The sequence below is a fragment of the Haliotis cracherodii genome, unplaced genomic scaffold, assembly GCF_022045235.1.
Source record: "Haliotis cracherodii isolate W230 unplaced genomic scaffold, xgHalCrac1.p SCAF_18, whole genome shotgun sequence".
Lineage (NCBI taxonomy): Eukaryota > Metazoa > Mollusca > Gastropoda > Lepetellida > Haliotidae > Haliotis > Haliotis cracherodii.
This window is the reverse complement of record NW_027266273.1, coordinates 8,166,433-8,194,014: the sequence shown is the minus strand read 5'-3', so window position 1 is coordinate 8,194,014 and position 27,582 is coordinate 8,166,433. Positions and strand designations below refer to the sequence as shown.

Genomic DNA, 27,582 nt, shown 5'->3' with positions numbered 1-27,582 from the left:
TTAAAGAAAAAATGTGTGTGTGTGTGTGTGCGTGCGTGCGTGCGTGTGCGTGCGTGTGTGTGTAGTGTGTGAATTTGGGAATATATTGTTTATATATGGTATATATATATGGTAAGAACTACATTCACGTAACTATATGTTACTACTTCATGTCCGTTATTCAGTTATGGGACAATTGCCGCTGCGATGTAAAATTTAACTCACTCACTCACAGTTATGGGAGTTGTAATGAGACTCGTACGTGGTACGAGTTGAAAAGGATAGCCAATTAAAACTGTGTTCAATCATACTCCACTTATTTAATTATTATTATTACTATATTGTGCATGAGATATATATATTTGAGTGTGAGTATGCATGTTTGTGAGTATGCATGTGTGTGCATGGATGTGTGTGAGTGAGTGAGTGCGTGCGTGCATGCATGCATGCGTGCGTGCGCGTAACCCCTGGAAAGTGGGATGCCACACATCAGATTTCTCTGTGCAATAAAGAAGCCATATCACACACATTATGTAATACAACGCTAATAACGGATGTTTGATGTGTATTGACTTAGGGGATGGGTATAAACATGTCTGGCTTTTAAACAGATTCGGGAGTTTTATTAAATGAATGAGAAAAAATGCTTCAAGAGAACAATTCGTAAGCACCGGTGAAAGATCTCCAAACAACATCAGTTCCACAACCCAAACAACAATTAGACGACGACGCTCTCTCCGAATTTGCCCCATAAGAACTTCATGATGTCCAACACAACCATCTCATTCGTGTTGTACTCCAACATTCTCAGCGCAAACACTCCATCCGTGGCAAGGTAATCTCGCGTGAACTTACCCTCAGCATGAGATTTCTGCAACTTACGATCAATGCTGCATAGGTATTTGTGTACATAGGAGATCCGCTTTGATGGGATGATGACGTTTTTGAGCCACATGATGTAGCTGTAGACGCCGAAGAAAATCATGATGACAAACCAGAACCACAGAAAGGCAAAGATCTTTTCGTTGAACAGATTGATGGACAGCACGCACTGTACAGTATAGCGTTGAATGTTTTGCATTTGACGAATTTCGAAGTCGCACAATGTCACCCTGGGGAATCTTGGCGATTCCCGTAGTTCCTTGTTCGTCAACAGGTGATCGATCACCTCCGCTCCATACACCCAATAATCCATCGCAAGGAACTTGTTCAGTAAGAACAACATACCAACGGAAACAAGCATGTAGCAGATCTTGATTCCAAGGTAGAGTCCAGCTAAGTATGTTCCGGTTCGCCTTCCAAGACAGAAACAGCAGCATGCGGAGAGTTTTTCAATGATGACATGCAGGATGCCGTAGGTTGCCCTCTTTGATGCCCTCAACCAGCGATCTATGACATGTCCTACAACTTCGATATGATGTTCACGTTCAGATCCAAATTGGCAGTCATCACAGAGGGCGATCATCTTCTCAAGGTTCACACCGCTCTTCGTGTTCAGCATCTTCCAGAAGAGGTTCGGGGCCTTGAAACACAGAGCCAAGAAGAGCAAGATGATTGGAACCCATTGGTAATATTTGATTTCCTTCTCCTCCCGTTGATGTATATCTGTGGGTACGTAGTCGGTCTGGGGGATGTAGTAGGTGTCTTTTATCCAGCATATGGCCTCGGTGTAGTTGCAGTGGGAGTCGGTGAACTCTGCAGGACACCAACAATGGATCGGGTCACCCACGTATTCGGTCACGCCGACAACAATGGCCATGATGGCCAAAATCAGTACCGTCCATCTGTGGTGAAGGCGGTCGGAGATGTCGTCGTCGGAATGAGGAGGAAATAGCCGTAACGGAAGGTCGGCTCCAACAACGTATCTGGAAAGAGAAAAATATTATATTGGTTTTAAAGTGTAGGTCCAATGGACAATGAAAATGTGTATTAGGATAAATATATCATAGGACTTTAACATATGACGAACTTATATGTCAGATATATCAAATTAGATATTGCTCCTTGAGCAAATCCTACTTTAAATATACTGGATACCTTGGACCGACTGTGCAGCAGCCCAGACTTGACTTGCGTTGTCAGCAGAACAGGGCTGAATGACCTGTTACACAGACACCTGGTGTCATTGTTGGTAGTTACAAGAGCTCAGCATGGCAGTCAACTTTAGAAATGTATTTATGATTCTGTTTGAGCTTTGTAAGTATTTATATTGTGAGGAGTTATATTTACAGGAGATGAAATTCTCAGGTTGTTCTGATGACCACGATGGTGCTGATTCGTAGGATGGATTTGTGAATTTGATGCTTCCATTTTGTTTTGACGTGTTTATGTTATGTGGCTAAGGTGAAGTGAAATGGTGTCCCATTGATGGATATGTACTCATACAATCATGCAATCACACGTTTGTGTGTCTGCTTATACGAGTGCGGACTTATGTCCGTTGTAACCCACTGAGATACTATTTCACAGTTTAACATGGATACTCCCCACATACGCATTACACTGACTCCAAGCCGACCAGTCCTTGTTTTATCCCCTTTATGCCGAGCGCCAGGCAGGGGATCAACGAATACCATTATATAACCTCTTTTGGCTTGACGCGGCTAGGGGATCGAACCACTGAACTTTCGATCTCCGGGCAAGCGCTCTATCCGCTACGCCACGAAGTCGGTGTCTTCACAATCTTACACACAATATCACAAACTTACATGTCAGATGTATCTACCAGAACAACACCCGGACGGAACTTGTGTTGCCAGTAGGACACGGCTTGATAACCCGTTACACGGACACCCGGTGTTTGGAATAACTCATCAGTATCGTGAGTGGGGGCGGTCTGGTAGCCTAGTGGTTAAAGCGTTCGTTCGTCACGCCGAAGACCCGGGTTCGATTCCCGACATGGGTACAATGTGTGAAGCCCAATTCTGGTGTCCCCCGCCGTGATATTGCTGGAAGATTTCTAAAAGCGGCGTAAAACCATACTCACTCACTCACTATCGTGAATGAATGCGCTAGTTCATCTTTTGCACGATTTTGTTCACATATACGTAGGATTCTGTTTGAGATTCTGTTGACATCTTTATTACGTGCAGAGTTACAGCTACTCCCAGCTTGTTGACATGAAAGACGACCTTGAGTATGGCGCTGACTCACAGGTTGTCAAACGCTGTATGGATTTTTGCTTTCAGTTTTAACTTGTTTATTTTAATGGGCCTTAGTTTAGCATGCAATGTACTGCATATAATACACTGGCTTTACATGATATTTGAGAACACATAGGAACGGTCATGACGGTTGCCATAATGTAGCTCTTCATTAAAGAAGCATTCTGTAATAGTTCCAATACCTATTTCTTAGCACGTATCAACTGCCACACTGACATCACAGTAAAGTTGACTGACGTTGTCCCGGGAGAGAAGCTGATGAGTCCTTGATCTGGTCTAAATTTAGTAAAGATCAATGATGAGCCACAGTTAAGGTTTTTGGCGACTTTCACTGGTGATACAGAAAACAGACTACGTCATCACAGGGCCAAACATGCCGCTTCTGTATGTCAAACTCTTGGTAGAGAGGACCGCCTCCGTGGTCTAGTGGTGGAGCGTCCACCCGGAGAGCGGAAGGTCCGGGGTTCGATCACCCGGCGGCGTCATACCAAAAGACGTTAAAAGATGGTACTTGTTGTTACCCTGTCTGGTGCTCGGCATTAAGGGGCTAAAACAAGGACTTGTCGGCTCGGAGTCAGTATACTGTGTCTGAGTGGGGTATTCATGTTAAACTGCGGCATGGTATCTCAGTGAGCTAGCACTATAAATCGGCATCAGTCCGGACTAGTACAAGCAGCCCCCAAAAACACACACGTACATGCTATTTAAGTGCAATAATCTTGGACGTGACGTTAAACCCCATTTCACCTCACCTCACCTTAGTAGAGAGACCCTAACTGCCTGCGTATAGTGTGACGAAACACACTTGTTAGCGGGCCGTACTCACCCAAAGGAAACGGCTTATGGCCAAAACCAAATAATTACCTTATCTGATTCCTTTATTTTATTAAGTACAGTAAAGTTTGTTTTAGTAGCCTGTTTGGTATTGATTTATAAACACATGATTATGATGTGGTCAGAATCGTACATGGAATTTTTATGATTATGGAAAGGTTATTTTATTATTTGTAATTAGAATCCTATTTCCCGCATATAAAAGGTGGTTCTAAAACAATAATTTTATTGCAAAGTATTTGATATCATAATTTCGATGGGGCGAGCATAGCAGCATATGTAGTCGCACACAAAAAGGTGTAGTAACTGTACCATTTGACCATGTATCCTTTCTTCAGGTAAGAATTATCTCAAACATTGGGATGGGTGATCAGCTTTGAGGGAGTGAATGAGTAAAGTTTTACGCCGCAATTAGCACTATATTAACTTTAAAGAGAGTTTCATGTATACCTGTACAAAGATACGTTGAAGTTGTTTACCGCTGTTTCACATATAGAAACCACGAGACTATTCAAGTAAAGTATAAACAAATTCACAATGACGCTTGTTTACGATACTATATATAGATGTGCTCAAGAAGAGTTATTGTTGTGGCACAATGCATACATATATTACCATTTTATTTATTACTTTTTTTCATCCCTTGTACAACCAAGGTCGGTTGATCGGCTTGGCGTTACTCCAAATCCGACGTATGTTTATTAATATATTTTTATCCTGGCTATGCTGTATGAACTACCTCGAATTCTCGGGAACACCCGGTGTCATCACTGGACTTCAGTGATCCATTATAGGTTTCATTATAATATGGGGACTACATTACTGGAACACGCTTTTATGAACAATAACGAGTCATTGTATGAACTATTTTATTCATAAAATTATACAAAACCTGAATATAAAAGATCATCCATGAAACAAAAGTAAATCTAAAGATATCCAAAACGACAACTTGCTACCTCTCAGCGATTCGCTATACCAATACAAATATGGGGACCACAAAGTAGTAGTATTTAAAAAAAGAAAATGGTCATTTGTGAGGTAATGGAATGTAGTATATTAGAAATCAGTGAGTGAATTCGTTTTCACGCTACTTCCAACAGTATTTCAGTTATATCACGTCGAAATTCTTCAGGCCTAAGATGTTTACCAATTTGGTAAAATTTGAGAGCATGGGTATGGCGCTGATAAACCAAAGAATATAATCAGGGCGGATGGATTCGTAGGATGGATTTGTGAATTTTATGCTTCCATTTTGTTTTGACGTGTTTATGTTATGTGGCTAAGGTGAAGTGAAATGGCGTCCCATTGATGGATATGTACTCATACAATCATGCAATCACACGTTTGTGTGTCTGCTTATACGAGTGCGGACTTATGTCGGTTATTACCCACTGAGATACTATTTCACAGTTTAACATGGATACTCCCCACAGACGCATTACACTGACTCCAAGCCGACCAGTCCTTGTTTTATCCCCTTTATGCCGAGCGCCAGGCAGGGGATCAACGAATACCATTATATAACCTCTTTTGGCTTGACGCGGCTAGGGGATCGAACCACTGAACTTTCGATCTCCGGGCAAGCGCTCTATCCGCTACGCCACGAAGTCGGTGTCTTCACAATCTTACACACAATATCACAAACTTACATGTCAGATGTATCTACCAGAACAACACCCGGACGGAACTTGTGTTACCAGTAGGACACGGCTTGATAACCCGTTACACGGACACCCGGTGTTTGGAATAACTCATCAGTATCGTGAGTGGGGGCGGTCTGGTAGCCTAGTGGTTAAAGCGTTCGTTCGTCACGCCGAAGACCCTGGTTCGATTCCCGACATGGGTACAATGTGTGAAGCCCAATTCTGGTGTCCCCCGCCGTGATATTGCTGGAAGATTTCTAAAAGCGGCGTAAAACCATACTCACTCACTCACTATCGTGAATGAATGCGCTAGTTCATCTTTTGCACGATTTTGTTCACATATACGTAGGATTCTGTTTGAGATTCTGTTGACATCTTTATTACGTGCAGAGTTACAGCTACTCCCAGCTTGTTGACATGAAAGACGACCTTGAGTATGGCGCTGACTCACAGGTTGTCAAACGCTGTATGGGTTTTTGCTTTCAGTTTTAACTTGTTTATTTTAATGGGCCTTAGTTTAGCACGCAATGTACTGCATATAATACACTGGCTTTACATGATATTTGAGAACACATAGGAACGGTCACGACGGTTGCCATAATGTAGCTCTTCATTAAAGAAGCATTCTGTAATAGTTCCAATACCTATTTCTTAGCACGTATCAACTGCCACACTGACATTACAGTAAAGTTGACTGACGTTGTCCCGGGAGAGAAGCTGATGAGTCCTTGATCTGGTCTAAATTAAGTAAAGATCAATGATGAGCCACAGTTAAGGTTTTTGGCGACTTTCACTGGTGATACAGAAAACAGACTACGTCATCACAGGGCCAAACATGCCGCTTCTGTATGTCAAACTCTTGGTAGAGAGGACCGCCTCCGTGGTCTAGTGGTGGAGCGTCCGCCCGGAGAGCGGAAGGTCCGGGGTTCGATCACCCGGCGGCGTCATACCAAAAGACGTTAAAAGATGGTACTTGTTGTTACCCTGTCTGGTGCTCGGCATTAAGGGGCTAAAACAAGGACTTGTCGGCTCGGAGTCAGTATACTGTGTCTGAGTGGGGTATTCATGTTAAACTGCGGCATGGTATCTCAGTGAGCTAGCACTATAAATCGGCATCAGTCCGGACTAGTACAAGCAGCCCCAAAAAACACACACGTACATGCTATATAAGTGCAATAATCTTGGACGTGACGTTAAACCCCATTTCACCTCACCTCACCTTAGTAGAGAGACCCTAACTGCCTGCGTATAGTGTGACGAAACACACTTGTGTACGGGCCGTACTCACCCAAAGGTAACGGCTTATGGCCAAAACCAAATAGTTACCTTATCTGATTCCTTTATTTTATTAAGTACAGTAAAGTTTGTTTTAGTAGCCTGTTTGGTATTGATTTATAAACACATGCTTATGATGTGGTCAGAATCGTACATGGAATTTTTATGATTATGGAAAGGTTTTTTTATTATTTGTAATTAGGATCCTATTTCCCGCATATAAAAGGTGGCTGCTAAAACAATAATTTTATTGCAAAGTATTTGATATCATAATTTCGATGGGGCGAGCATAGCAGCATATTTAGTCGCACAAAAAGGTGTAGTATCTGTACCATTTGATCATGTATCCTTTCTTCAGGTAAGAATTATCTCAAACATTGGGATGGGTGATCAGCTTTGAGGGAGTGAATGAGTAAAGTTTTACGCCGCAATTAGCACTATATTAACTTTAAAGAGAGTTTCATGTATACCTGTACAAAGATACGTTGAAGTTGCTTACCGCTGTTTCACATATAGAAACCACGAGACTATTCAAGTAAAGTATAAACAAATTCACAATGGCGCTTGTTTACGATACTATATATAGATGTGCTCAATAAGAGTTAGAGTTGTGGCACAATGCATACATATATGACCATTTTATTTTTTACTTTTTTTCATCCCTTGTACAACGAAGGTCGGTTGATCGGCTTGGCGTTACTCCAAATGTGACGTATGTTTTATCCTGGCTATGCTGTATGAACTACCTCGAATTCTCGGGAACACCCGGCGTCATCACTGGACTTCAGTGATCCATTATAGGTTTCATTATAACATGGGGATTACATTACTGGAACACGCTTTTATGAACAATAACGAGTCATTGTATGAACTATTTTATTCATAAAATTATACAAAACCTGAATATAAAAGATCATCCATGAAACAAAAGTAAATCTAAAGATATCCAAAACGACAACTTGCTACCTCTCAGCGATTCGCTATACCAATACAAATATGGGGACCACAAAGTAGTAGTATTTAAAAAAAGAAAATGGTCATGTGTGAGGTAATGGAATGTAGTACATTAGAAATCAGTGAGTGAATTCGTTTTCACGCTACTTCCAACAGTATTTCAGTTATATCACGTCGAAATTCTTCAGGCCTAAGATGTTTACCAATTTGGTAAGATTTGAGAGCATGGGTATGGCGCTGATAAACCAAAGAATATAATCAGGGCGAATCTGGGATTTGAACCCACGCTCATAGATGTCCTGGCATGTCCAAAGGACGCAACTTTGCACCGCGAAATGCCGTGCCTTAAAAATCAAACAGACGAATATGATATCACATTCTTTAAAACAACAGCAATATTGAAATATGCCACATACAATCCTAAGAATATCACAGTCATAATATATTGATGACGTCGGGTCATGCGATGGCCAATTAATTGAACTTTTTTTCTGAGAAGTAGACGATATAACATACACGGAGATCTCACGACAGTGACGTCAGCATCGTCATGATAAGGAATGTACGAAGTGTGAAACGTATATAGAGCTACCAAACGGTTGACGTATTACCCGAAACGTTATCATGCATAGAACGGTTGTATGAGGAGACACGCCTTGCCACCTTGTATCGGTTTTCATTTGAACAGGAATTAACGAATTTACAGGGATGTGTTCCACAGTCTGGAACCCATTTTCAATCAATGCCTTGACGTTGTAATAAGTGTCAAGTGGGAATGTTGGCATATTCTGTGGGTAACCGACATCATAATTAACTGCTAGAGTGATATCCCATCATCAAATTGGTCATGGCAGATAACTATTTTAGTGTTTGACTGATTTGAATCAAATATGTTACAAGGTCAATTTGCACTGGCCTGGCCCCCGAATATGGCAAGTCCCACTGTATGGCAACATTCAGATATTTGATGCATGACATCCGATAGCAATCAAAATACGTCGCTAGTGTTAAAATGGGAACTGCCAATGGGATGTGCGTGGTATGTTTGGTTAAACTACTGTTAGATATGAAAATAAAACTTTGATAGAAAACCTCTTAACGGAAGCAATTTCGAGTAATATTATCTGTTATCTATGAACTGTCCTGAACTTAACTATTTCTATCATGAACCTATCTCTGCCATGGTTTGATCCGTCATGAAAACATGTCTGCTCGTACGTTTTGTCACGGTTCCTGAAATCAGACATTTCGGTACTCCTATGGCAGTATAATGTTCCAACCAGCATGTACATTTGGAACAATGTCTCCATATATCTATAACATATCGAGTATTGTATTAATATTGCTACGCCTCGATTGATCTCTTTGATTTGTTCCAGAGACACTTCATGAGATCCATAACAACCACTACACTTGTATTATATTCAATCATCCTGAGGGCAAATACACCGTCCGTTGAGAGATAATCACGGGTAAATTTTTCCACGACTTTCGAATTCTCCTCCTTAAGAAGATCTTTATCGATGTAGCCCAGATATTTATTCACAAAGTCACGCCTCATTGACGGGATGATGATCTTCTTGAGCCACATGATGTAGCTGTAGAGGCCTAACATCATCATCAGCACAAACCAGAACCACAAAAAGGCAAATATCTTTTCATTGTACAAGTTCACAGACAGCACGCATTGTACGGTGTACCGTTGAAGATTTTGCATTTGTCGAATATCGAACTCGCACAATATCACTGTGGGAAATCGCGGTGATTCAGGGAGTTCTCTGTTAGCGACAATGTTTTCTAAAACTTCATATCCGTAAAATGTATATTTGATGGCAAGAAATTTGTTCAATAATAATATCATGCTGATAGACACTGCCAGATAGCAGATCTTAACACCCAGATACAGGCCTGCTAAGTATGTTCCAGTCCGTTTCCCAAGACAAAAACAAAAGCAAGCAGATGTCTTTACAATGACAGCATGAACTGTTCCGTAAGTTGCTCTTTTTGAATTCGTCAACCACCGATCTAAGAAGTCTCCCACATCTTCAATCGCGCATTCCCTTTCCTTGCCAATCTGGCAGTCATTGCAATGGCTGATCATCTTATAAAGGTTCACTCCGCTCGCCGTCTTCAACATTTTCCAAATGATATTTGGAGCTTTGTAGCTGAGGGCCAGAAAGAGTAGAATCACGGGCACCCATGGGTAGTACTTAATTTTAGCGTTTTTATTGCCATCCTCTGTGGGGAGACTTTCATCAGTTGGTACGAAGTATGTCTCTTGGATCCAGCACAGAGCCTCGGTGTAGTTGCAGTGGGAATCGGAGAACTGAGCGGGGCACCAACAATGGATTGGATCGCCAACATATCCCTGATATATGACCAACAAAGACAACAATGCCAGCAACATCACCGTCCATCTGTGGTGGAGACGATCGGCGATGTCGTCGTCGGAGTTCGGAGGTGTTACACGGATAGAAGGGGGGTCGATGTTACCAAACCTAATAATAATCAAAATAGAAGATTCATCATGCATTCTGTTCTATGTCAATACTGGTTACAGCCAGGTGAACTATTACTGATGCAAGGAAATAAATAACATTGTTGCTTTTGTATTTTCCCCAACTTGGGCATTTTTCGAGTGCAGAGGCCAATCCAGAAAAAAAACGTTCGCTAAATCTCCAACATTACCATCGTCTACAGATGACTGTTAGTGATTTGTCTATCATGTTCAATACTCAGTGTGGATATTTTCTAGCCCCGTTCAAATTTTGTGACAGTACACTATGCTCAAAATATGAAATATAAAATAGCATTAATTTTCTTAAGCGGGTTATTCTATGCTCAGCATCATGATTCATCTTTTCAGATGTTACCATTCTCTCCCTCTATCCGTTTGTTTGTGTGTTGTTTAACGCCGCACTCAGCAACATTCCAGCTATATAACGGCGGTCCGTAAATAATCGAGTATGGACCAGACAATCCAGTGATTAATATCATGACCATCGATCAACGCAATTGGGATCGATAACATGCATCAACCAAGTCAGCGAGCCTGACCACCCGATCCCGTTAGTCGCCTCTTACGACAAGCATAGTCGCACTTTACAGCAAGCATGGGTTGCTGAAGACCTATTCTATCCCGGATCTTCACGGGTCTCTCCCTCTATCTAGCGGTATTACGCATGACAAAGATGTCTTAGGCGCCACGTGCCGTTGTGGAAAGTTCCGTCTCTTAGCCAAATTGTATTAAATAGTCGCTTGATCGCATCCTACAGCCAGGTCCCAAGGTCAACGTCTTGTCTATTTGTCTACTATTCACCCCATTTGTTAAAATCACATACGCCCAACCATGACGAGTTCTCACACTATCCAATACTTTGGTAAATTTGATCAGTCCCGATCTTACTCCATTTGACAGCCACCTCATGAAAAAGAGTGAGTGAGTATGGTTTTACGCCGCTTTTAGCAATATTCCAGCAATATCACGGCGGGGGACACCAGAAATGGGCCTCACACATTGTACCAATGTCGGGAATCGAACCCGGGTGTTCGGCATGACGAGCGAACGCTTTAACCACTAGGCTACCCGACCGCCCCTTGAGAATATAAGCCTTACAATACATAATATATAGCATATGACTTAATGGCGCATCTCCGGTGAACACTCAGTAATCTCACAATCGGTCTTTCTGCAGAAAATGGCAAAATGTTGTTACTTACTAAACCATACTATTCGCTTATTTTTTAGGAAAACAATTTCTCTATCAGAACACTATCAGTAGGATATATTAAATAAAATCATATTTGTGTTGAGTCTGCTTCTCATTTTCGATATTATTAGTTCAAAATATATTTTGCTTTAAACACATATTTTTAATTTTAAAAAAACACCTGAGAAATCTGTACAGAGTAACATTTGTTACGTCAGAAAATATACAGCTTAATGTTTTGTGATTTACTCACCAACTACTAGAATGCCAATTAAACAGTTACTTCTGACGTATTCACATTGGTGTGCCTTGGTATTGAGTATATAACCAAGCTCTATATTAGCAAACTTTAAATATCCAGACTGCAATTTACATAAGAACTAGTTCTGCCATTAAAACTAGTTAAGATTTATGTGGTAATTATGTTCTGCACATGTTGTTTATGAATTAATATCGTGCAAACTTCGCTGTTGAGTATTTCCTTTTATAAACGTTAATTAACATTAACTTTCTGCAAATCTGCCATGATCAATTGGTTGATCAAATCTTTTCGGGTAGAAAATAAACAACACGCCGAATATGACGCGATAATTTAAGCACAACTCATTCATACATTCACCCTGAATATAAATACTTTTGTGTGTGTGAGTTGGGTTTAACACCGCTTTTAACAGTATTACAGTTATATCACGGCGTGTCAGCTTAATGTGGGAGGAAAGCCTGAAGTGATGCAGGTCTCAGACGTTTACCACTTCGGTGAAACCCACGAGCAAGGGTATCATGCTGACAAACCTAGAAACATAATCGGGGCGAACGGGGATTCGAACCCACAATCATAGGTTTCTGGCGTGCCCAAGAGACGCAATTCTGCACAGCGATTCGCGGCGCCTTAGACGACTGGGCCATCCGTGCCCCCCTAAATACTTTTGTCATTCACGACCACTTGATCATTTACATGGCATTGTGGTCAGATGGTTCGCAACACACGTTATCTTCGTTATCTCCATCTCTCTGCACGTTGTGTGTAACTGGCAGAATATATTGTCAGTCAATGGTAAGGTTCAGTTTTGATTGTCGTAAACGGACTGTTGATGTGAAACTCGAAGCAAAACATCTCAACACACAAGGTTACACCAGTTTTAATTTTATGTGGCATCTCTTATATTTTTGATACACATCTTCTAAGGTGACATTCGTAGTAATCACATTCCTTGACAAACACACAAAGACCGAGACACAACAAAATACATGGACGTCATAATTTATTTTGTAACTCACAATACAGGAATGTTTTATAGTGTTAGTGAGAAACACGTCAAGTAAATCTTGGTCAGCAAAAGAATAACATTCTAGGAATGCAACGAATAGTTAAACAACAATAAACCATCTTTAAAGCAATAAAATATCACAGCAAATATAAACATTACCTAAACAATAATATTATAATCTTCAAATGTTCGACTGAGACATTATGGGTTTAAATATTATTGGGCCTCGTCTGTCCACTATGTGAAACGACATCCCCTAACATGTACAATACGAAAAAGAACTAATAGATGTGTAAAGTATGAGAAACAACATGACAAGTATTTGTAAAGTAACATTACATCTACATGTAAAGATGATTACATATTCCAGAAAAAAATGAAACAAGACATGAACCTACTACGACTTTTACGAGCGTGACTTTGGGTAATGCTACTTTTACCTTTAAAAAAATCATGCATCTTATTTGAATATTTATCACAGTTTCCGTAATTAGAATAAGCTGTTGTATTTTGTGCCTAGTGAGATACAAAATCATGTTTTATAACAGCCTGCACTCGAACAGCTGCATTCTACAATAAACTTTGATTAAATACAGATACTCTAGTTTAACACTTAATGTAGGATTTATTCATTACATCAATGAATATCAAATATCTACATGCATATCGCAACTGACACATTAGTGTGCATCTTTACCGAGACACACTGAAGCGTTACAATAGTAATTCTACACTTCTGATTAAGCTAACTGAAACAAAAATATATCCAACTAGAATGTGTACTCCGATACATTGCATCAGGTGTTGATTCATGGCGTTCACGTGATTAGTTTATCATTTCTGCGAAGTATTCATTTGTAATATGCCATGGATCTAGAGCAAATAAACATGAATGTAGCACAGAAACCTTATGTAAACAAATTCAACATCTATATTTACGTAATTTCCTATTCCTAATTCCTATAAGAGTCAACAAACTAAACTCTGGCAGATATCTTAGTCAATATCTTGTTCGAATTCCTGAACACAAGCCCTATTACATACATTTAAATTAACACCATAAAACCATTCTTATATCAACGTTATATGGAGGTACATCTGCATGATTCTTAGTAATAAAAGCGACTAAACACTGTTCCTTCCTTGCAGAGTCGTACGATTCACACAATATAATGATTGTGTTTGTGAATAACTAAAAAGTATGAACTAGTGATGAGACCTGTGAAGATCCGGGGTACAATGCCCCTTGTCTTCAGCAACCCATGCTTGCCGTAAAAGGCGACTATGCTTATCGTCAGAGGAGAGTAACGGATCGGGTGGTCATGCTCGCTGACTTGGTTGATGCATGTTATCGTATCCCAATTGTGTGGATCGATGCGCATAGTGTCAATCACTGGTTTGTCTGGTCTGGACTCGATTATTTACAGACCGCCGTCACATAGCTGGAGTTTTGCTGAGTGCTGCGTTAAACAACAAACAAACACACAAAACTAGTGATGATACCAAGTGAGTGAGTGAGTGAGTTAGGTTTATCGCCGCTTTTAACAGTATTCCAGTTATATCACGGCGTGTCAGCTTAATGTGGGAGGAAAGCCTGAAGTGATGCAGGTCCTAGACGTTTACCACTTCGGTGAAATCCACGAACACGGGTATGGTGCTGGCAAACATAGAAACATAATCGGGGCGAACCGAGATTCAAACCCACAATCATAGTGACACAACTCTGCACAGCGAATCGCGGCGCCTTAGACGACTGGGCCACCTGGGCCACCTGTGCCCCCTGATACCAAATGAACACACGTCACAAGTATACACAGGCACGTCAAGGGTCCACTTGAACAAACAAGGCCAATTGCAACATTCATTTTAACCTATAAAAAAAATGTCTTTACAACAATTGACCACGTCAATACAGTAATAAACACGCTGGCGTTTTAAAAAATCCTTTTGAAAGAGAAGGACACGTAACCACAAACATCAACCCAAGATCTCCAACATTAGACCAAGACACCTTCCCCGAACCTGTCCCAGAGAGCCTTCACTACATCCACCACCATCATCTCACTAGTGTTGTACTCCAGCATCCTCAGCACAAATACACCATCCGTGGCAAGATAATCTCTTATAAATTTACCCTTTGCGTGGTTTTTAGTTAGCTTCTTGTCGATATGGTGCAAATATTTTCTAACAAAACCAATCCTTCTCGAAGGAAGCATTAACCTTTTAATCCATATAAAGTAACTGTAGAGTCCAATGAAGGTGATAATAACTAACCAAAACCAAAGAAAAGCAAATATTTTCTCATTGTATAGGTTAATTGCTAAAACGCACTGTATCGTGTATCGCTGAATATTTTGCAGACGTCGTATTTGAAAATCACACAACGTGACTCTAGGAAAAAGAGGGGATTCGCGCATTTCCTTGTTTTTAACGAGATTATCTATCAGTTCTACTCCGTAGAACATGTACTCCATTGCCAGGAACTTGTTCAGCAACAATAATATGCCAATGGATACAAACAAGTAGCTAAATTTGATACATAAATACAGTCCTGCTAAATATGTGCCATTCCGTCGTCCGAGACAGAAACAAATACAGGTGGATATCTTTTCAATGAGGGTATGCACCAGTCCATAGTGAGCTCGTTTTGAGGTCATCAACCAACGGTCAAGAAACTTTCCAACAATCTGGACACATTCCTCCCTCTGAGCTCCAATCTGATTGGTATTGCAATAGTGAACTGTCTTCTCCAGATTGATTCCGCCTCTAGTATTCAGCATCCTCCAAAACATATTTGGAGCTTTGAAACAAAGTGCAAGGAAAAGCAATATGATAGAAACCCATTGGTAGTATTTTATCTCCAAATCTTCTCTTTCAGGAACCTTTTCCGGTAGGTAGTCATCTTTTGGGACGAAATACGTATTTTTGATCCAGCAGAATGCTTCGGTGTAGTTGCAATGGGAATCTGTGAACTCTGCAGGACACCAACAGCGGATAGGGTCCCCCACGAAGTTGACAAGCATCACAATAATGGACAACAAAACCAATAGAATCACCGTCCATCTGTGGTATAGCCGGTCTGTGATGTCATCATCAGAGTAAACGGGGAACACCTCGATATTGGGGAGGGTGATGAGACCCAACTCGAACCTAGTAATAATCAAAATAAATCGATTCAGAATACGCCGCTGCAGAATACCTTAGAATCTCCCTGCACAATAGCATACTAAGAGTAAGAACGTGAAATGATCTTTCATGATGACTTCTTGTACCGAATAATGTAACATGAATAATGAAAAAGGTCTTCAAGAGACAGCTTGTAGACACAAATATCGTACATATCATATTGACATATTTAGGACTCGTTTGGGATTAAATCTTTGGGAAACATTGTTCCTGTTGTATTGTGAGATACATTCGTGCCATTGTCCCTTGAGACATTGTATTCCGGTAAGACGCTAACCTACGTCAGTGGTGGTGTACATGATATTGGCCTTGGCCGACTCGTGTTCAAACTTGTTTTTAACATTGTCATAACCCTTGAAAAGCCACACGTGTGATGTTACCATGTGTCAGTGGTTATGCAGGCAAATAAGAAACATTATAACCGCTGAACAAAAGTGTACCTTTCTAAGTATGTGGGTGAACTTCAGGTTTCGTTTTCAGTTTAAAAAATATGTTGAAAATACATGAGGTACACATCTTCTTTCCGCAATCCGAATAGTATGTATTGATAAATTTAGTTTGAATCATTGAAAAAGTCATCTATGTAGAAACTTAAATCTCAATGGATTTCAATTCCTTTAAACATAACCAAGTTACAACAAGCTCTCTCTTGACTGCTGTGATTTTTTGGTATCATTATAAGGCCTGGTGTCATTAATATACACTGAACAAATGATTGAATAAAGAATATTTCTGGGGTTATTGTTATTGAATTGTGTGATCAGTCTTCAGGACAAAAAATATCCTTCAAAATATTCATGATGGTTAATTAATGTTGTTGGATATATTTGAACTTTTCACCACAGAAGTTATAAGAAAACTTGATGTTGGCCTGACACCTCGAATTCTACTTGTAACGGTTACCATAAAAGTAACCGTCTTGACAAAATATAAAAAGGTAAGAGCTTACGGCACTCGTTCTAACCTTTTGTGTCATAGGTCGGAATGAATAATGAATTGATTGATCTAGTCATTTTCACATAAAATAATCGGCTCGTATTCGGATATTTATTATATGCGCTTAAGGCTTGATAAAAAGTGTGGATTCTTCTTAACCTTGTACTCCCGGGGAACTGAGAATGAAAATCGAGTGCACACTGATCCACTGGGGTAATAACAATGTAATAACGATATACGGGAAAATAAACAGATCTATCTATTATTTGCTTTGATCCATTTTCTGTACGCCAATAATTCCCTCTCGACAAAATGGTGAAAATATGAGCACTTAAGTTTTTTCATAAGATATATAAAATGACCATTCCAAAGTATACCCAGAATTGTCTCACCATTTGGCACATAATAGTTAACTCTTAGAATTATGTCATCCACAAAAATGATAAACGCAGAACTGTCAGGTGACTGCGAAACTGCAAACCTGGATCAGTATTGTCTCAAAGTAGATTCATTTGCATTTTCGTAGACAAATAATGATCTTCATTGTCTCACAAGATAATCCCATAGTCCGTGAGTATTTCACCAGATTATTAATTATAAATAAAAATGACAAAACACTTTCCATAATCATAAGTGAGTCCGTTGAGCGATTCCTATTAAGGGAGAATTGCCCAAAAGTTGCTATTGAATATCCTCTCTGGCAAAGTTTTACTTCAAATTTGAGACACTAGGGCGCTCAGTGTGTACTAGTTAACGTATGGGTGATGTATTGCTGTCTTCACAAACTGATGTCACACAAAGACAACATGCACCAGAAGTAGCAAGGTTAGTCTATAACACCTTGAAACTTCCCCCACAGAGATTTCACAACGTCCATCACAACCATCTCACTGGTGTTGTACTCAAGCATTCTCAAGGCGAACACACCATCTGTAGCAAGATAGTCTCGTATAAACTTTATTTCTTTTGCGTTTGTCTTATGATCTTTGTCATTGCACTGAAGGTATTTTGTTACATATTCCTTTCTGCAGGATGGCACAATTATGTTTCTAAACCATGTACAATAACCATAAATCCCTAATATGATCACCAGGATAAACCAGAACCATAAAAAAGCAAAGATTTTCTCGTTGTACAAATTTACAGACAAGACACATTGTACCGTATATCGTTGGATATTTTGAAGTTGTCGTATCTCAAAATCGCACAATGTAACTCGGGGAAAGCGTGGAGATTCGCGTATTTCACGATTTTGTATAAGATGGGACATCAGCTCTGCTCCATACAAAGTGTAATCCATTGCAAGGAATTTGTTCAGCAAGACAAACATGCCTATGGACACCGCCAGGTAACAAAGTTTGGTTGAGAGATACAGGCCGGCTAAATCCGTTCCATGTCCACTTCCTACACAGAAACAGCAACAAGCTGACACCTTTTCAATGATGCTGTGAACAGGTCCTTTTAAGGTCTTCCGGGATCTGGTCAGCCAAATGGATAAGAAATTTCCAATTATTTCAACACGCTTTTCTCGCTCCTCTCCGAAAGGGACGTCGCAACAGACACGAATCATTTTATCCAGGTTTATCCCACCCTTTCCATTCAGTGTCTTCCAGATGACATTTGGGAGTTTGAAACAGAACGCCATAAAGATTAAAATGATTGGTACCCATTGGTAGTACTTTATTTCCGAACGTTCTCTTGCAGAAATGTCAATTGGAGCGTAATCGTTTTCTGCTACGAAGTATGTATTATCGATCCAGCAGAGGGTTTCAGTGTAGTTACAGTGGGAGTCTGTGAACTCTGCAGGACACCAGCAATGGATTGGATCGCCCACATAACTTGCAAAAAGCACCACAACGGCCAACAAGGACAGCAGAAACACAGTCCATCTGTGGTAGAGTCGATCCATGATGTCGTCATCGGAATAAGGAGGGAACGGTTGTAATGACTTAGGGAGGAGTAGGAACCCAAGATTCAACCTAATAATAATCAAAAGAAAGTGAATGATTGAGAGTGAGTGAGTTGGGTTTAACGCCGCTTTTAACAGTATTCCAGTTATATCACGGCGTGTCAGCTTAATGTGGGAGGAAAGCCCGAAGTAATGCAGGTCTCAGACGATTACTACTTCTGTGAAACCCACGAACACGGGTATGGTGCCGACAAACCTAGAAACATACTCGGGGCGAACCGGGATTTGAACCCACATTCATAGGTTTCTTGCGTGCCCAACTCTGCACAGCGAATCGCGGCGCCTTAGACGACTGGGCCATCCGTGCCCCCTTTTGACGGGGTACGGGTAAGGAGGGTAGTCTTGTGGTCAAGACACACCAAAGGTTTGATTCCCCATATTAGTAAAAGCCCAATTTTTGGTGTACCCCGCCGTGATAATTTTGGAATATTGCTGAAAGCGGCGCAAAATCACACTCAATCGGTTTTGAACATAACATTGTGAATCTGCCAGCCATTCTTGTATTAAAGCTGTCTAAGGTGCGGTGAGGTGAGGTGAAATCGGGTTTATCGTCGCGTTACACGTTATTGCGCTGAAAATGCGACGTGCACGCTTTTTGTATTTCTAGAATAACTATGAAGAGCAAAGAATGGTCTGACCGACTGGATAAATGACGTACATATCGAGCAATTGGCGAATGATTTACATGATTCAATCCCGAAAGACAGATATTCCGTAATTCGTTTACGAATACTCGCTGTTTTATGTTGGTTATGAAGAAAGTAGATTTCATCATCAAAAACAATATTGCCCTTCATTTTTAACTGCACAACTCATTCAATGTGCATAGGTACATATTGAAAATGATAAAATGTTTATTTTTTGGAAGTACTGTGAAAAAGACACGAGACCTCTGTGTGCTGAATGCTTGATCAGTTGGTTGTCGTGGCAAATTTGAGTTAAATCTTTTACAAATTTTCCTTGTCTGCACATAACATCGTCTCGCGTGTGCACGGGGCACGCGTAACAATGTCTCAGATGCATGTGGGGACATATTACAATATTCAAATGCACACAGACCATACCGTACAATGTCTCAGATGCATACATAACAATGTTTCTGATGCATACATAACAATGTCTCAGATGCATACATAACAATGTCTCTAATGTATACATGACACTGTTTCTGATGCATACATAACAATGTCTCAGATGCATACATGACACTATCTCAGGTGCATACATGACAATGTCTCAGATGCATACACGACCCTTTTTCTGATGCACACAAAGCACTGTTTCTGATGAATACATGACACTGTCTCAGATGCATACTTTACAATGTCTCAGATGCATACATAACAATGTCTCAGAAGCATACATGACAATGTTTCTCATGCATACATAGCACTGTTTCTGATGCATACATGACACTGTCTAAGATGCATACATGACGATGTCTCATAAGCATACATAACATTGTCTAAGATCCATACATAACATTGTCTCAGATGCTTACATAACAATGTCTCAGATGCATACATAACAATGTCTCATAAGCATACATAACAATGTCTCAGATGCATATATAATAATGTCACAGATGCACACGGGGCACACCTTGTAATCTCTCAGATGCACACGGGACACATATTACAACGGCTCAGAATAAATGACAACGTCTAGGGTGGGAAGTATAGTCTTACTGAGAGGGGTGTTTGTAACATGCCAAAACATGTCGAGAGTGTCTTTCCTGGGGAAGCCAGGTGGTAAGTGACCCTTAAGACTGTATTATACATGAAACATTTCATCATCAGATACAAAAATAAGTTTAAAAAGAAACATGTTTTTTAATTGTAGTACCTGGAACAGTGCCAAAGAAAACGTAAACCTTATTCCTGTATAATAGAAGCTTGGAATATGAGGTTATGTTTCTGTGCAATCGTTCTAAGAAAAAAACGAAGCGAAAGTTTTCCGGCCATGTCAAATCTCTGTGGGCGTTTTAATACAAGTCTATGAATGACAATTACTTATTTACAATTTTCCCTATGCCATCATAACAACCTATCGAAAAAACGCATAGTGACAACAATGGGCGTGACTAATACTCGTCAAACCCGTTATGACAGATACGTCAATACATAACAAAGAATATAGTTTCAACTCACTTGCTGTGTTTCCGTTTACCGACGGAGATACAAAAGAACGACTTTGGCGTTTACATTTAACAACTTTTGAGGTACCATCGAGTATGCTCTTTTCCCGAAGATTTCAAAGAGCATCATACTACTCTTGCTCAAAAGTTGTTTCATCATTTTTACAACATTCTTGTCACAAGGCCTTTGTAAAGCTTCCATAATGTTCACAGTAGGGGGCATGTTGAGGACAGATCTAATTCTGACGCAGCAATCACAAAATGATGTCTGATGCAAATTTCCTATTTTTATTTCTCTTTGCATGTGTTTGTGATAGGTGCCATCAGTGGGACAGGATACGCTCGCTGTTTCTCGAACATCTAGTATCACTATTTGATAATGATTCCTAAACATGATGCACTTAAAATCCTACAACGGACACTGCTTTTAGCAGATATTTATTATGATTATCGATAGGGTTTGTCGCTTTTTTATTATCATAACATCCCAAACGATAGTTGAGCCACACTTCAGAAACCGAAGTTATACACACAGTGGATTATATATCGAGTTATCAACAGTTCGACACAAGAGGAATATATTATTTCGATTTTTCGAGACATGGAGTTATGTATAAGGTATGCTCATCTTAGACCATATGTGAAAATAATGTATATATATATGGAGTTCCAGATAAAGAGGGTTTGAGGTAGATATATTGAGATAATGGAGATAAGAATAAAGAGGGTTTGTGAGCTTTGTTTGGAGTTCCGGAGGGATTTTGGCGATTTTTTGAGATAACGAAAACCCAGATAAAGGAGAGTTTATGGGCGATATAGTGAGATATGGAATTCCAGATAACGAGGGTTTGTGGGCGATTTATTGAGATAATGGAAATCCAGAATGAAGATCCAGATAACGAGGGCATATATGAGATGTGTTGAGATAATTGAGTTCCAGATCACGAAGGTTTTTCTGCGAAACAGTGTGATAATGAAGATGCAGATAAAGAGAGCTCTTGGGCGATTTATTGAGATATAGAGTTCCAGATAACGAGGCTTTGTGGCGATATACTAGTATTGAGATAATGAAAACCCAGATAAAGGGAGTTTACGGGCTATATTGTGAGATATGGAGTTCCTGATAATGAGGGTTTGTGGCGATATATTGAGATAATGAAGTTACAAATAAAGGGAAATTGTGGGAGATATGTTAAGATATTGGAGTTCCAGGTTTTTCGGCAAAACAATGTGATAATGGAGATCCAGATAACGAGGGTTTGTGGGCGATATAGTGAGACAACGAAAACCCAGATAAAGGGAGTTCGTGGGCGATATAGTGAGATATAGAGTTTCGAATAACGAGGGTTTGTGGGCGATATAGTGAGACAACGAAAACCCAGATAAAGGGAGTTTGTGGGCGATATAGTGAGATATAGAGTTCCAGATAATGAGGGTTTGAGGGCGATATAGTAAGATATAGAGTTCCAGATAATGAGGGTTTGAGGGCGATATAGTGAGACAACGAAAACCCAGGTAAAGGGAGTTTGTGGGCGATATAGTGAGATATAGAGTTCCAGATAATGAGGGTTTGAGGGCGATATAGTGAGATATAGAGTTCCAGATAATGAGGGTTTGAGGGCGATATAGTGAGACAACGAAAACCCAGATAAAGGGAGTGTGTGGGCGATATAGTGAGATATAGAGTTCCAGATAATGAGGGTTTGAGGGAGATATAGTGAGACAATGACGCTACAGATTGCGAGATATCATGTATATGTAAGACAGAGTCACGGTCTGTGTTCTTGGAGACAACCTTTCTCGCATCATTACAAAGACTTTTTGGCAATGGTAGCCGTTGTCTGTGCACCCTCTCGTGAAAGTATAGGTTTGTTCCAATATAGATACACGCATATCATTTTATACTTCTCTGTGCCAGAATGAAGGTATTGCGGCATGCCAAGGGGAATTGACAATATCGGGAACGGCGCTAATTGGAACCGTTCTACATGTTGATTTTGGCGTGAAGCGACATTGCATAATGAAGACTCACAAATATCAGATAGCAGTGTGACTGTCCGTAAATGTAAACCCTCGGAGATAATGAGTAACGGCTGTATCTATAGGGACGATTATAGTTGGTCTTCTCTGGATTCCTTCGTGTTCGTTATATTAGGGGTTGACTACCGTGGTAGTCGTCATGGTGTAACATGGCGTCACACCAACGAACATAGAAGGCATAAATTTGCCCGTTGTTGGACGAATAGAGGAAGTGCAAGTAGTGTAAAAGAAGTAGTAGTAGCAATAATAGAAATAGAAGTAAAAGCAGTGACAGTGACGGTAGTAGTAGTAGTAGTAGTAGTAGTAATAGAAATAGAAGTAATAGCAGTGACAGTGACGGTAGTAGTAGTAGTAGTAGTAGTAGTGGTGGTGGTGGTGGTGGTAGTAGAAAAAGAAGTAATAGCAGTGACAGTGACGGTAGTAGTAGTAGTAGTAGTAGTAGTAGTAGTAGTAGTAGTAATAGAAATAGAAGTAATAGCAGTGACGGTGACGGTAGTAGTAGTAGTAGTAGTAGTAGTGGTGGTGGTGGTGGTGGTAGTAGAAAAAGAAGTAATAGCAGTGACAGTGACGGTAGTAGTAGTAGTAGTAGTAGTAGTAGTAGTAGTAGTAGTAGTAGTAGTAGTAGTAGTAGTAGTAGTAGTAGTAGTAGTGGTGGTGGTAGTAGTAGTAATAGAAATAGAAGTAATAGCAGTGACGGTAGTAGTAGTAGTAGTAGTAGTAGTAGTGGTAGTGGTGTTGTTGGTGGTGGTGGTAGTAGTAATCGTCGCTGTTGTAGAAGTCAAAGTAGTAGTTCTGGTAGTAGTGTAGAAGTAGTGGTCGTCATCGTCGTAGTAGTAGTCGTAGTAGCGGCAGTAGTAGTAGTGGTGGTGGTGGTGGTGGTGGTAGTAGTAGTAGTAGTAGTAGTAGTAGCTCAGACGTGACGGTAGTAGTAGTAATGTAGTAGTAATAATTGACGGACGTGGTTGTAGTGGAATTTAATAGTAGTGGCAATAGCAGTAGTTGTGACGGTAGTGGTAGTGGTAGTGGTTGTAGTAGTAGTAGCAGTAGTAGTAGTAGTAGCAGAATTAGTAGTAGTAGAAGCAGCAGTAGTAGTTTAGTAGTTGTAGTAGTAGCTGAAGGTAGTAGTAGCAGCAGTGTTATTTTGGTAGCTGTGGGTAGTAACATGTCGACACCAGGCTATATCGTATAAAGCTCATCACTGAACACACTTCATCTACCAAGGAACTACGAACCCCAACAATAAGAGAAAACTATATACAGAGACAAATGGATCTCCTGTACACCACCAGATCAAGCCTAGCAACGGCAGACAAAGTGGACGGTGGACGGCTCGAGAGCTTTTTGATAACAGGGAGCGCATATTGCATAGCAGCAGGATACGCCTACACTCGCTTACCATAACGCACGCCCAGATAGAGCTGAGGCAATCATATATCAATTTGATATCAATGTAACTTAAACGTTAAGTAACACTTTGGAGAAACATTCCGTCTGAAGGTCAGACTGATAAAGGTCATCATCATCATCATCATCATCATCATCATCATTGTAGCAAATTCTTCCTTTTACTTTCAATCATTTGCCTCATTGCAATTCCAACCCCATGTGTATCCAAGACATAAACATCTCTCCATGCATTGGGGTTGGTCCCGGTTGTTTCCTATAAACCAGGGCTCTTGTATTCTCGGATTCAAGCTTTGTCGCAGAGTTCGGGTAAACATTGAGACTGGAATGTTTTGAAGCGATAACACGCGCAGACTCGCCAAACGCTTGGAGATAGTGAATCAGGCTCGCGCGCTTGAAGAATATGGTCATGCACAGAGAAGAGTGACATTTCTCTTGAAACCAGATACGGACATGTTGTACGTGATGGTGCGAGGCTCAAATAAGCACTTCAAAGACGCCATGTCGCTTATTTTAATTCCCTAGATACTCCCATTTCCCGAGTATGAGAGTTGCTACAGAAGATTTGTTACATTTCTCTTATTCAAAACATATTACAAAATACGCCTTGTTTAATGGCGTGGAATAAAGGCACATGTGCGAACAAAGGGAGATAACTGTTGTGGTTTATTATCACTGTCGCGCAACATACGCAACAGCTGGCTTAGCGCACGTGCCGAGTGCTGACCCCTGACGGCAGATTCCAGCGATCGGGACAGATGAGCAGAAATATGAGATTTCAAAAAATACGATAAAACTTCCGTCTTTGTGAGGGCGTACTCGGTTCCGAGAGACGAGTGTTTTTTGTTTACGCAACGTTAACGCTTAAGCGTCAAAGACACGCCCACTGAAATGTTTTTAGTCAGGCAGTATTTGAATGGTATATTTAGAACCGTAATAGTTTCATATGATTTTGATTTGCTTTCGCTTTATCCCTCTAATATTTGTTAAACACATGCCATATGATCACGTGGTAGCGTGAAATAGGTCAAGTTATGACTCATAACGAACTCAAAACAAAGACGTTTAGAAAGCGTAGCACTAGTACGAAGTCGACTGTAAGTGTAGAGGTCTGTGTTAAAAAATGTGAGTTATGATAGTCTTAGGGCTAAACTCGCTTTGTACACGTGGGTCTAGTTCGACCCATTTAACCAGACAATAGGGCGGTTGACTGTCCAACCTAATTCCAGTGTAATTTCATCTATCTATCTCTTTGTCTATCCTAAAGCCATACTACATACGCCTATTCGCATATTCTCATAAACCGGTTCTGTCGATTTGTTCTCGGCGTATTAATTTCTACTTCCTTATAACGGTGGTAAAACATTTATATGTGTTTGAAACACGTCCTATTTGAGCTCTGGAAAGGACACATAATCCAACTCATTTTTAATTTATTCAAGTAATTTATAACGTTTATAAAATATTTCTCCCATTGTGTATTCGAACTATTGCTAAAAGTATATTCCTTTACGAACCTCTTCAATTTACACTTAACATTGAACTATGCCTTGAAGGGTATCGTGTTACCCATACGTAAACAAATCAACTCATCAGGTTATTCTACTTTGATCGTTATATCAGTGTTTTGAGTGTGTTGCTCTTTTTCAGCGACTTCAACCAGGTGTACATGTATTGTGGGAAAACAGACAATTGCATTTTCATCTGCAACACGTAACTTAATCTGTGCATTATTTCAAGCATCGATGTCTTTTTCTACACCTTGCGAGTATTTCCCATCGCCAGTCTCATCTTCGGTAAGACAACTAAATGTTGAGTAGTTGTAAAGATAATATCTTTCTTGCCTGTCAGCGTTGTTATTTGTCGTGTGGATGGTAACATGTTCGCTAACAAACGTTAGAAGTTGTAAAGAGAATAGCACATGTGTGTGTTGAAAGATTACGCTAAATTATTAACAGCTTGTATGAGAGGGGGGAAGGAACAGAGTCTGAATTTCAGAAACGAACAGGAAAAGAACGGTTCCAGATGTTAAAGAGTTTTTTGTAGAGGGTGTCGTTTTTTCATTCATGAGACGAGTCCCATGATTCGTTATTTATCGAGACCTTTGGCATACGTTGGGAACATCTTCAGAGCATATATCAAAGAGTAATTCCACATAAGGACTGTGCATCGGTGAAAAAGTTCTTAGATGTAAATTAAAAAACATCGGGAGGAAACGTAGAACCCTAAATCGATTTTGTGCTTGTACATGTAATTAGTTATATCAGTGCGAGGTTTTAATATAAACATGATTTATTAACATAAGCATTCAAATTAATTTCGTTAATAGAGAATGGTAGGAATAGGGATAGTTTGTATAGTGGTACAATGGTTCTACAAATACTGTCACGAAAGTAGATTTATGAGAAAGAATAGAAACTACATTAATCACGTTTTGGTATTAGTTTTTTGTGTGTTTTGCGCATGGGCAGATGTGCTATTCATGAAGTACGGAAATAGCAAACGTAATGAATACCAGCATTTTTACAAAATGCCAGCGCATGCATCCAAACGGATGTTACACTCGGTCGAATTGCATAAAATGAATTATGTCACGTATGTGGAAGTACATTTCACGTTGTCAATTTCACGATGCCTAGGTTTAACATCAATGAAAGAAAATAATCAAACTATTATCATGCAGATACTTGCGTTTAACAAAGTTCATGAAAATGCAAATAAAAAGGAACAAATAATTATGTACCAATGTCATATGGCGATCGCATTACGTTTTCTTTAATATTAAGACGCGTTGAGCGATAAGGCGCGTGCCTATGGGCTAAGCGGGGCCTAGACATCCAAGCATGCATTCACGTTCTCACATAACAAGCAATGAATACCATTTATCCCGTGCAATATGAGGAAACGCTCTTTGTCTACTGAACATGATCCAAAACGGGTTCCTCCGCCATTTACTTTATATCAAATATGCAAAAGAATTTAACAAGTATGACAAAAGTCAATGTAAGTCAGAAAAAGTTCAGAAATCAACTTACGACATGTTTAAGCTGCCCGCTGTCGGTTTCACGGTCTCAGAGCAA

At 40.0% G+C, this 27,582-nt stretch overlaps 1 protein-coding gene across 4 annotated transcripts; it reads right to left on the bottom strand.

Moving 5' to 3' along the window:
• On the bottom strand, positions 1–27,582 carry LOC139465740 (innexin unc-9-like). 4 transcript variants are annotated; one of them, XM_071247578.1, is made up of 2 exons: positions 27,538–27,582; positions 1–1,844 (listed from the first exon to the last, which is right to left on the bottom strand). In XM_071247578.1, exons 1-2 carry the CDS (start codon positions 27,540–27,542, stop codon positions 698–700), a joined length of 1,152 nt encoding a protein of 383 aa, XP_071103679.1. In that variant the 5' UTR covers positions 27,543–27,582; the 3' UTR covers positions 1–697. The 4 variants fall into 4 exon arrangements, with proteins under 4 accessions (XP_071103679.1, XP_071103676.1, XP_071103678.1 ...); XM_071247575.1 differs by lacking the exon at positions 1–1,844 and adding an exon at positions 7,824–10,350 and having other exon boundaries at positions 27,538–27,563; XM_071247577.1 differs by lacking the exon at positions 1–1,844 and adding an exon at positions 13,989–15,980 and having other exon boundaries at positions 27,538–27,563.